This window comes from Armigeres subalbatus, chromosome 1, assembly GCF_024139115.2.
Source record: "Armigeres subalbatus isolate Guangzhou_Male chromosome 1, GZ_Asu_2, whole genome shotgun sequence".
Taxonomy (NCBI): domain Eukaryota; kingdom Metazoa; phylum Arthropoda; class Insecta; order Diptera; family Culicidae; genus Armigeres; species Armigeres subalbatus.
The window spans coordinates 238,483,747-238,495,122 of NC_085139.1; the positions used below are offsets into that span (position 1 = coordinate 238,483,747).

Genomic DNA, 11,376 nt, shown 5'->3' on the forward strand with positions numbered 1-11,376 from the left:
GATGGTACGAAACGCTGCATGGCTTGTGAGCTTTCTTGTAGCTCCGGATCTCGGCTTTGATTCTTGGCGGGACTGACGGATGTCTTGAAGTATTCTACGATGCAGCGACTTGATTGATGACGACTATTTGGTAGTGTGCTTCCATGGCCACCTTCGGGGTTCATTCGATTCCTTCTTCGGATGACGGACTTCGATTGACGGTGGAGTGGTTAGTTGGGCGTCCTATGATTGTCCTCGGAGTCGACGGGAAAACGGGCATCATTCGCTGGAACATATGAGAGGGTGCTTTTTTTAAATGGATTAACGAGAACAAAAATAACTTCCCTGGAAGCGGAGGCTCCATGGCCTCCGCTGCCGCCACCAACGGCGGTTCGATGTTCCAACGGACGAAAAAACTGCTTGCAATACTGACTAAAGTCGTCCAGGATGGATTCTGACGGTTGCGGTGAGCTCATACCGCTTCAACAGGCTGATCCGGATGACACCAGGGACTAGAGTTTCCATCCCGGGACATCCCGGGACAAAAAGTCCCGGGATTTAGGAAAATTCGGGATTTCCCGATTCCCGGGATATTGTTTTTAAAATCCCGAACATCCCGGGATACCCGGGACAAAAAATGCTGTTTCATTTCCGGTTCGCAAACAGTGTACTTTTTCTTCTTACAAAAGTTATTTGTTTTGAACGCGAAACCCAACTTAGGTGATAGACCCATATCATATTTTTATACCTCCCATCAGACATATTTTTTTCCAACTTCGTTTATTTGGTAGGCTCAAACATGTATACGGAGCCAAGGTTCTTTGTGATGCACAATCGATATCGTCTTATCATTAAACTATTATGCATCTCGAGATAAAATAGAATACTGCGGTTTCCTGCTGGTTGCTTCTCAGGTAATCGCAACGGTCACTAAACACAACAGAGTCAATGAAAATCTCACCCACCGTATGCACTTGCCATGATAAACACTCTCCATGTACTCAGTGACTCCGGTTGCCTCTCACTAATACAATCGAACACTGCTGTCATTTCGCGAAAAGCACGTGGTTTTGTTTTGAGCGGGAAAATTCTGCCTATCTTTTAACACGGCGGCTATCTTGACGTTTACCTTCGCAGTCGAGCCTGCGAGTGTAAGACCGCCGCAGCACTCTAGAAAAAGATAAGCGCGACAATAATAAGAGAGGAACAGACATGAAAATAACGGAGATAGTTAATAGAACACCTTTACAGAAATATTAGATTCTCCTATACCACTCAATGGAGGGCTACTGACTGATACTTTTTCCAGCAGCTACAGCTCTCTATTAATTAAGCGACAAGTATCTACAGTAGAAGATCAGCTACATATTTTTGGCGCCTGCTTCCTACCCATCTCCCGTCTACAGCGAGGTTGTGTACTGTACACTAGCTGATATTCGCCTTCCTAATCTCCTCGTGCCGCCCAACATTGAGTCAGTCTTCCTGAGCTTCTTGCCTCCAAAACAATTCTTGATCCAATTCATGTCCTTCCAATCGACGTTCGTACAACAAACTTTCCAGCCCATGCGCAAGTACAAGTGGTCCGACTCCGATGCTCTGCCTATTTTTTTAGTTCTTGCTGCTGACCAGCTCCTGACCAAAGCTTCGCTTGGACACCTACTGACCAACTAGCAAGCTACCGAAAGTTCGAATCTCCCACTAAATTCTGTACGGCGCTACCCATGACTTTCGCAGCCAATGCATGATCCCGCGACTGCGATTACGTTTCTGTAGATAATCCGAAATCTTCCTGGACCATAAGGACATCAAGATTAGGAACCGATCTGTTCAAGATTAGGAAGAGCTGCAGCTCTTGGCGAAAGTATCAATTAGTAGCCTGCCATGGGTTGGAGGATACTCTAGTATTGCGATTTTTTTGTGAGGGAGTTCCCATATCTCCAATGGGTGGACCCAGTACGATTCTACTGTACATCTTCCATCTTTCGTCACTAGGGTATTGAATGCAATCCCAGCAACTGTCTAAACGCAATGCATATTCAAAGCAATGCAATCAGTCAAGCCAACTTCAACCGCCAGCGAACCCTTCTTCTCGGACTTGGCGATCATATATTCCAAACGGATACTCTACCTTCCGAGAAAAACGTGAATATTATTTGCCTCTTGAAGTCGTTTTTTTTTCGAAAGAATTGATTTAAATTATAATTGAATTGAGTTCCAATTTGAACTCTGTATAATGTGACCTTTCTAAAATATTAACTTTACCTCTGAACATTGAATAAAATAGTTTTTAAATCAAAAAATAAGTTTTCTAAGGAAACATCCGAAAATCCCGGGATCCCGGGATTTCCCGGGATATATGAATAAGTTCATCCCGAATCCCGGGACAACGAAAATGGCCGGGAAATGGAAACTCTACCAGGGACGATCGTTGAGTTGGCCAAACTCCGTTTGACGCTGGGAATGCTGGACCAGTAAAGGTTGCCAGATAGTACCTCGACAAAATGAACGGAATCAGTATCGAAATACGCTTGAGTCGATGGACCCAAAAATATGCGGGATTCTCAGTTTGAGCATCAAATGGAAGGACGGGACTTCACAGGATCTTGACTGACGAGCACATCTACCATCACCAAAGCATGCTTGTACCTCGGAACGTTGGACTTCAAAGGGGAACAATAGACTGATGACGACTTGGCTTCAGACGGGGCAGTGGCTATGGGGTATGAAACTTCGATTACTTTTTGCAAAAATGATGGAAAACAAAGACGGATTATGCCTCATCGTTGGAAGAATTTGCGTTGTCCCTTATCGGAAGCATGCAAATCTTCGAGATTGCTCTACGGCAGCGGTTCTCAACCTTTTTCTTGAGAGGTACCCCTTCGAACTTTTGCATTATTTGAGGTACCCCCTTTCGAAAGTCGGCTTTCAATTCTCTTGAAAATATAATTCCGAGCCCTTTTGAAGGGAAGCTCCTTTAAGCTTTTGAGTCCCTTTACAGTAGGCTTCCGCGCCTCTTTATAAGAGGCTTCTGAGCCTCTTGTAGAGAAGCTTCCGAACCTCTTGAAGGCGGTTTTCGAGCCACTTAAAAGGAAGCTTCCGTTGCATCTTGAAATAACGCTTCTGAGCCTCTTGATAATATGCTTCCAAGCCTATTGAAAGAAGAATTCTGAGCTTCTTGAAGCGAGGCTTCCGAGCCTCTTGAAAGGAGGCTGCCGAGCCTCTTGAAAGAAGGCTTCCGAACCACTTAAAAGTAGACTTCCGAGCCTCTTGAAAGCAGGCTTACGAACCTCTTGAAAGAATGCAACCTAACCACTTGAAAGGAGACTTCCGAACCTCTTGAAAAGAGGCTTCCAAGCCTCTCAAAAGGAGCCTTCGGATCCTCTTGGAAAAGGCTTCAGAGCCTCTTGAAAGGAGGCTTTTGAGCCTGTTGAAAGAAGGCCACCGAGCTTCTTGAAATAAGGCTTTCGTGCATCTTGAAAGGAGGTTTTTGAGTCACTAGAAAAGGAGGCTTTTGAGCCTCTAGAAAGGAAGGCTTTTGATCTTCTTGAAAGGAGGCTTCCGACCTTTTTGATAGGAGGCTTTCGAGCCTCTTGGAAGGAGGCTTCCAAACTTCTTGAGAGGAGGCTTCCGAGTCTCTTGAGAGGAGGCTTCCGAGTCTTTTGAAAGGAGGCCTCCGAGCCTCTTGAGAAGAGGCTTCCGAGCCTCTTGAGAGGAGGCTTCCGAGCCTCTTAAGAGGAGGCTTCCGAGCCTCTTAAGAGGAGGCTTCCGAGCCTCTTGAGAGGAGGCTTCCGAGCCTCTTGAGAGGAGGCTTCCGAGCCTCTTGAGAGGAGGCTTCCGAGCCTCTTGAGAGGAGGCTTCCGAGCCTCTTGAGAGGAGGCTTCTGAGCCTCTTGAGAGGAGGCTTCCGAGCCTCTTGAGAGGAGGCTTCCGAGCCTCTTGAGAGGAGGCTTCCGAGCCTCTTGAGAGGAGGCTTCCGAGCCTCTTGAGAGGAGGCCTGAGCCTCTTGAGAGGAGGCTTCTGAGCCTCTTGAGAGGAGGCTTCCAGGCCTCTTGAGAGGAGGCTTCCGAGCCTCTTGAGAGGAGACTTCCAGGCCTCTTGAGAGGAGGCCTGAGCCTCTTGAGAGGAGGCTTCCGAGCCTCTTGAGAGGAGGCTTCCGAGCCTCTTGAGAGGAGGCTTCCGAGCCTCTTGAGAGGAGGCTTTCGAGCCTCTTGAGAGGAGGCTTCCGAGCCTCTTGAGAGGAGGCTTCCGAGCCTCTTGAAAGGAGGCTTCCGAGCCTCTTGAGAGGAGGCTTCCGAGCCTCTTGAGAGGAGGCTTCCGAGCCTCTTGAAAGGAGGCTCCCAAGCCTCTTGGAAGGAGGCTCCCAAGCCTCTTGGAAGGAGGCTCCCAAGCCTCTTGGAAGGAGGCTCCCAAGCCTCTTGGAAGGAGGCTCCCAAGCCTCTTGAGAGGAGGCTCCCAAGCCTCTTGAGAGGAGGCTTCCGAGCCTCTTGAGAGGAGGCTTCCGAGCCTCTTGGAAGGAGGCTCCCAAGCCTCTTGGAAGGAGGCTCCCAAGCCTCTTGGAAGGAGGCTCCCAAGCCTCTTGGAAGGAGGCTCCCAAGCCTCTTGGAAGGAGGCTCCCAAGCCTCTTGGAAGGAGGCTCCCAAGCCTCTTGGAAGGAGGCTCCCGAGCCTCTTGGAAGGAGGCTCCCGAGCCTCTTGGAAGGAGGCTCCCGAGCCTCTTGGAAGGAGGCTCCCGAGCCTCTTGGAAGGAGGCTCCCGAGTCTCTTGGAAGGAGGCTTCCGAGCCTCTTGGAAGGAGGCTTCCGAGCCTCTTGGAAGGAGGCTTCCGTACCTCTTGGAAGGAGGCTTCCGAGCCTCTTGGAAGGAGGCTTCCGAGCCTCTTGGAAGGAGGCTTCCGAGCCTCTTGGAAGGAGGCTTCCGAGCCTCTTGGAAGGAGGCTTCCGAGCCTCTTGGAAGGAGGCTTCCGAGCCTCTTGGAAGGAGGCTTCCGAGCCTCTTGGAAGGAGGCTTCCGAGCGTCTTGGAAGGAGGCTTCCGAGCGTCTTGGAAGGAGGCTTTTGGAAGGAGGCTTCCGAGCCTCTTGGAAGGAGGCTTCCGAGCCTCTTGGAAGGAGGCTTCCGAGCCTCTTGGAAGGAGGCTTCCGAGCCTCTTGGAAGGAGGCTTCCGAGCCTCTTGGAAGGAGGCTTCCGAGCCTCTTGGAAGGAGGCTTCCGGGCCTCTTGGAAGGAGGGGTCTGAGCCCCTTGGAAGGAGGCTTCCGAGCCTCTTGGAAGGAGGCTTCCGAGCCTCTTGGAAGGAGGCTTCCGAGCCTCTTGGAAGGAGGCCTGAGCCTCTTGAAGGAGGCTTCCGAGCCTCTTGGAAGGAGGCTTCTGAGCCTCTTGGAAGGAGGCCTGAGCCTCTTGGAAGGAGGCTTCCTGAGCCTCTTGGAAGGAGGCTTCTGAGCCTCTTGGAAGGAGGCCTGAGCCTCTTGGAAGGAGGCTTCTGAGCCTCTTGGAAGGAGGCTTGAGCCTCTTGGAAGGAGGCTTCCTGAGCCTCTTGGAAGGAGGCTTCCTGAGCCTCTTGGAAGGAGGCTTCCTGAGCCTCTTGGAAGGAGGCTTCCGAGCCTCTTGGAAGGAGGCTTCCGAGCCTCTTGGAAGGAGGCTTCCAGGCCTCTTGGAAGGAGGCTTCTGAGCCTCTTGGAAGGAGGCTTCTGAGCCTCTTGAAGGAGGCTTCTGAGCCTCTTGGAAGGAGGCTTCCGAGCCTCTTGGAAGGAGGCTTCTGAGCCTCTTGGATGGAGGCTTCCTGAGCCTCTTGGAAGGAGGCTTCTGAGCCTCTTGGAAGGAGGCTTCTGAGCCTCTTGGAAGGAGGCTTCTGAGCCTCTTGGAAGGAGGCCTGAGCCTCTTGAAGGAGGCTTCCGCGCCTTTTGACAGGAGGCTTCCGACCGTCTTGAAAGGAGGCTTCCTAGCCTCTTGAAAGGAGGCTTCCGAGCCTCTTGAAAGGAGGCTTCCGAACCTCTTGAAAGGAGGCTTCCGAGCCTCTCGGAAGGAGGCTTCCAAGCCTCTCGGAAGGAGGCTTCCGAGCCTCTCGGAAGGAAGCTTCCATGCCTCTTGGAAGGAGGCTTCCGAGCCTCTTGGAAGAAGGCTTCCGAGCCTCTAGGAAGGGGGCGCCCGAGCCGCTTGGAAGGAGGCTTCCTGAGCCTCTTGGAAGGAGGCTTCCGAGCCTCTTGGAAGGAGGCTCTGAGCCTCTTGGAAGGAGGCTTCCTGAGCCTCTTGGAAGGAGGCTTGAGCCTCTTGGAAGGAGGCTTCCTGAGCCTCTTGGAAGGAGGCTTCCGAGCCTCTTGGAAGGAGGCTTCCGAGCCTCCTGGAAGGAGGCTTCCGAGCCTCCTGGAAGGAGGCTTCCGAGCCTCTTGGAAGGAGGCTTCCGAGCCTCTTGGAAGGAGGCTTCCGAGCCTCTTGGAAGGAGGCTTCCGAGCCTCTTGAAAGGAGGCTTCCGAGCCTCTTGGAAGGAGGCTTCCGAGCCTCTTGGAAGGAGGCTTCCGAGCCTCTTGAAAGGAGGCTTCCGAGCCTCTTGAAAGGAGGCTTCCGAGCCTCTTGAAAGGAGGCTTCCGAGCCTCTTGGAAGGAGGCTTCCGAGCCTCTTGGAAGGAGGCTTCCGAGCCTCTTGGAAGGAGGCTTCCGAGCCTCTTGGAAGGAGGCTTCCGAGCCTCTTGGAAGGAGGCTTCCGAGCCTCTTGGAAGGAGGCTTCCGAGCCTCTTGAAAGGAGGCTTCCGAGCCTCTTGGAAGGAGGCTTCCGAGCCTCTTGGAAGGAGGCTTCCGAGCCTCTTAGAAGGAGGCTTCCGAGCCTCTTGGAAGGAGGCTTCCGAGCCTCTTGGAAGGAGGCTTCCGAGCCTCTTGGAAGGAGGCTTCCGAGCCTCTTGGAAGGAGGCTTCCGAGCCTCATGGAAGGAGGCTTCCGAGCCTCATGGAAGGAGGCTTCCGAACCTCTTGGAAGGAGGCTTCCGAACCTCTTGAAAGGAGGCTTCCGAGGCTCTTGAAAGGAAGTCTTCGAGTCGCTTGGAAGAAGGCTTCCGAGAGGCGTAAAAGGATGCTTCTAATCCTCTTGCAACGAAGCAACCGAGTTTTAGTGAAAAACAAATCATTTTGTTCATTCGACGTTTTGTTCGTTTGATCTTTTGTTCCGCAGCCCTTCATACATTGTGCTGGTTATGGAAGGCAGAATTCAATTGGGATTTAATGTACAATATAAATTTTTGAAATAGAAAATACACAATTATCAAAACTTTATCAATGAATTTTGATTGAAATTGTAATATGTCCGCCATTACGCATTTTTGTCCGAGGTACCCCCTAGGGCCAGCGAAGGTACCCCCAGGGGTACATGTACCCCAGGTTGAGAACCGCTGCTCTACGGTATACTCCACTGCTAGTCTGTACGTCTACCACGCGAATGTTGTCATCAGAGCCTCAGAACACTTCGGTGACTCGACCGAGGTTCCATTTCAGCGGCGGAAGCCGCTCGTCCATCAATAGAATTATTGTTCCAACTGCTATGTTGTCTCGTCGCCTTGTCCACTTCGTCCGATTGTGCAGGTCGGAAAGGTACGGTGTGGTCCACTTCTTCCAGATTTGCTGACTATACGCTTGGGCTCGCTGCCAGACGGAAAGACGGTTTGTTGGAATGTTTTCCAAACAAGGTTCAGCGATAGCTGCAAACGGACGTTGCACCAGGAAGTGTCCTGGAGTACGGGCTTCGAAGTCTCCAGGATCATTACTGATTGGAGTAAGCGGTCTAGAGTTCAACACTGCCTCAATCTGAGTGAAAACTGTCTGCATCTCGTCGTACTGCAAAGTTCGCGTTCCGTTGACCTTTTTGAAAGTGGTCTTGAAGCTCTTCACGACTGCTTCCCAGAGACCACCGAAGTTTGGAGACCTTGCTGGGATGAATTTAAATTCAATATCCTCAGTTGCGGCATTGCATGCCACAGAGTTCTGAAACTGCTCCTGTTCGAAAAGATTTAACAGTCGACGAAGTTCACGCTTGGCCCCGACGAAGTTCTTTGCATTGTCGCACATTATCAAAGCCGGACGGCCTCGACGAGCAGAGAAACGTTTAAGTGCCGCCAGAAATGCCTCCGTGGTGAGATCTGCGACAAGCTCGACGTGGATTGCCTTCACAATGAGGCACACAAATACAGCAAAGAAGCATTTCACGGGAGGACTACGACGCTGGGGGTAGGACACCAAGAAAGGTCCACAATAGTCCACACCAACCTTCTGAAACGGCGGAGCGGGGTTCACTCTTTCTGACGGGAGTTTTGCCATTAATTGCGCATGGCATCTGGGTTTGATACGGAAACAGGTGACACATTCGTGCAAGACCTTCCGTACCAGTTTACGTATGTTCGGGATTCAAAACCTTTGTCTAGTGCTAGCAATGACAACTTGTTGTCCGGAGTGAAGCATCTTCAAATGATAGTGGCGGATTACCAGCGAAGCGAGAGGATGACGATGGTCGATGATCATTGGGTGCTTCCGATTCTCGGATACAGCAGCGTTCCGGAGCCGGCCACCAACACGAAGTATTCTACCCTGCAGCATAGGATTCAATGGCGATATTGCGGAGGAATCTTTAATTTGAGTCCCACTGGACAGATTTGCTATCTCTTGCGAAAAGCTTTCTTTTTGTGATAGCCGAACTAGATGTAGCATGGCGTCTTCATATTCTTGCGAGGTGATTAATCCGACCCTTCTAGTGCCTCGGTTGACACTCTGCACATTGTGGTGGAAACGACGAATCCAAGCTACCAAACGAACTAACGACGACAGCGACGAGCGTAGCGAGAATATTTCACTTGGCGGAATTGCTTGCAGCGGTAGCGCTACGATTTTTCGTTCTTCCAGGGTAGCTGGTTCTAGCTGTTCAACAGCAACTTCAGCGTTAACGGGCCAGAAGTTTCGTTCTTGGCGCAACCAAACGGGTCCGTTAAACCAAAGTGATTGGTACTCCAATTGAGCGGCTGATATGCCACGCGAAAGAACATCGGCTGGGTTTTCGATTCCTGCGACATGGTTCCATGAACCACTTTTCGTCAGGTGCTGGATCTCGGACACCCTGTTCGCGACAAAGGTTTGCCGTCGCGATGGAGTCGACGCAATCCAAAATTTTACAATGTTGGAATCAGTCCAGTAAAACGACGCAATTTTCAATTGGGTAGCTTGGCTAACCTTCTCGTAAAGATGACTGAGGAGCAGTGCGGCCGAAAGTTCTAGACGGGGCGTTGAAAGCTTGCGCTTCTTCTTCTTCTTCAAATCCTCCAGTAGTGCTACTCTGGACTTTGACATCATTAACTGAACACGAACAGAACCATCAGAAGTGGTACATCGCAATTACAAACAAGCACCGTATGCGCTATCTGAAGCGTCCCAGAAGCCGTGCCATTCAACTGAGGAACAGTCCCCACTGTAGTTGACCCATCGCGGAATGCTGATGGATTCCAAAGCACCAAGGTTTCTATGATACTCCAACCAAAATGCTTGAAGGTTTTCAGGAAGCAAATCGTCCCAACTGACTTGTAGTTTCCACAACGTTTGGATGAAAATCTTGGCTTCGACGATTACGGGTCCAATCAAACCTAATGGATCAAACAATCTGGATGCATCGGAAACAACAGTCCTCTTCGTCACCTCTGTTGTCGTACTCCACTTTGGAACAGTGAAGCTGAAATCATCGGCGGAAGGACACCAGACGAGGCCTAGTGTTTTGACGTAAAGATTTTTCGACAGTCGACAGTCGACAGTCCAGAGGAAGGCAAGAAGCTAATCACAGAAATGGTTATCCTGACAGACTCAGCTGGATTCTCGTTACGTAAATGAAACTCAAACTGTGAAGAAGTCCTAACCGAACTGCAGCCGCATCTTCGCGACAATCGAGAAGTATTCGAGATGGATCCTCCACCGCCAACCGCTACCGTCAAAAGTGGCGAGAAACGGAGCCGATGCGGTGCCGTACGTAACGGTCGTGAGTTGATAAGTCTGGATAGGTTGCTCTGAAGGCTTCCTCCATAGAACAAGCTGCATCTTCTGATCACATGAGTGCTCTCTCACCATTCGGTACATCTTTGCTACGTCAGCGACGATACCAATCCGACGCAGTCGGAATCGAGCCTAAATAGAGATGAGATCATCCTGGACTACGGGACCGACCATCAACCCATCATTGAGTGAAGCGCCTGATGTAGTTTTGCACGATGCGTCAAACACAACGCGCAATTTGGTCGTTGTACTGTCCAGCTTCAGAACAGCATGGTGTGGCAAATAATAACACACTGATCCGGACAGTTCTGCATCGCTGACTTCCTTCATATGACCCATTGACGAGTATTCCTCCATGAATTCACAGTACAGTTTCTTCAGCTGCGGATTTGTGGCAAATCGTCGCTCCAAACTGATGAATCGTCGTTCTGCGCTGCGTCTTGACTCTCCCAATTGCTCAATGATGTGCCTTTTCTTCGGTAAGCATACGACAAAGCGTCCTTCTTCGTCGCGGGTTGTGGTTTGCTTGAAGATTTCCTCACACTTAGATTCTATGGAATAAGTACTTCCTAGCTGGCAGCTTTCGAGTTCCCAGAATCGAGCTAGTTGCTCTTGAAGCTCCGCCGTGGAACTGAAGTATTAGAGGTCCGACCTGACACGATCCATCCAAATACTGTGTTTTGAAATGTTGGACCCTCTTCGCTGAGCCGGAACCTCCCTTCTTGCAGCAGGTCGAGGTAGTATTCGGCACCGATGATCATGTCGATGCTTGACGATTGGTAGAAATGCGGATCTGTTAGTATGATGTTAATAAGAATGCAGGATTAAACGTTTCGGTACAGAAACAACACCGACCGGTGGCGATCGTAGGATGGCTGACGCTTATCTTCGGTTTCTTCTGTTTGTCGGAGGTGGCTTTGTTCGGTTCAACTGACTGGAGAACAGCGCAATGATTTTTCAGGAAGGTCACCAGACTCCGATAGGTTGGCACTTCCTTCGAGTTATGCGAAGATTCCCAGAATCGAAGGGTGACACCATCGACCTTTGAGCACACCATGTACACCAGAACTGTGCTCCAGCCGTAATTAATTGGCGGCGGAAAGTTTAATGGAACAGACTTCCTGAAGCGCTTCTCCAGACAACGACGATCTCAGGTAGGTGAATTTGTCCAAGTCGGTGAGTTCACGGCTCCCGTGAATCACGCTTTGGAAAGCATCCCTATAAGATACCCAATCTCGAAGTTTGCCACTGAATGGCGAAAGTCTGATTTCTGGAAACTTCACTTTAGAGAGAACGGATTGATTATCTGGAATTACTGAATAGTTGGATGCAGGTTTCGTGGTCTGTAGTCACTTTAACAACGTAGCTTTGGCCTTGCAGTAGCGATTCTCGATGTCCT

The 11,376-nt window shown here is 50.5% G+C and overlaps 2 protein-coding genes across 2 annotated transcripts; both read right to left on the minus strand.

Annotated features, from left to right (window-relative positions):
• Positions 1-7,409: 7,409 nt before the first annotated feature.
• Positions 7,410-9,287, minus strand: LOC134207122 (uncharacterized). Its single transcript, XM_062682839.1, has 2 exons — positions 8,362-9,287; positions 7,410-8,283 (listed from the first exon to the last, which is right to left on the minus strand). The coding sequence occupies exons 1-2, from the start codon at positions 9,285-9,287 to the stop codon at positions 7,410-7,412; spliced, it is 1,800 nt and encodes a 599-aa protein (XP_062538823.1).
• An 822-nt stretch (positions 9,288-10,109) lies between these two features.
• Positions 10,110-11,034, minus strand: LOC134207123 (uncharacterized). The gene is made up of 3 exons (XM_062682840.1): positions 10,833-11,034; positions 10,630-10,770; positions 10,110-10,528 (listed from the first exon to the last, which is right to left on the minus strand). The coding sequence occupies exons 1-3, from the start codon at positions 11,032-11,034 to the stop codon at positions 10,110-10,112; spliced, it is 762 nt and encodes a 253-aa protein (XP_062538824.1).
• Positions 11,035-11,376: the final 342 nt, after the last annotated feature.

Bases quoted from the DNA above. Each gene is read 5' to 3' on its own strand.
- LOC134207122 (XM_062682839.1), bottom strand. From the start codon at position 9,287: ATGTCAAAGTCCAGAGTAGCACTACTGGAGGATTTGAAGAAGAAGAAG. The intron at 8,284-8,361 runs GTTTTGAATCCC...TATCAAACCCAG, and splicing joins ATTGCTAGCACTAGACAAAG to ATGCCATGCGCAATTAATGG.
- LOC134207123 (XM_062682840.1), bottom strand. From the start codon at position 11,034: ATGGTGTGCTCAAAGGTCGATGGTGTCACCCTTCGATTCTGGGAATCT. The intron at 10,771-10,832 runs GTCGGTGTTGTT...TCATACTAACAG, and splicing joins CCATCCTACGATCGCCACCG to ATCCGCATTTCTACCAATCG. The intron at 10,529-10,629 runs GTCGGACCTCTA...CTTATTCCATAG, and splicing joins ATTTGGATGGATCGTGTCAG to AATCTAAGTGTGAGGAAATC.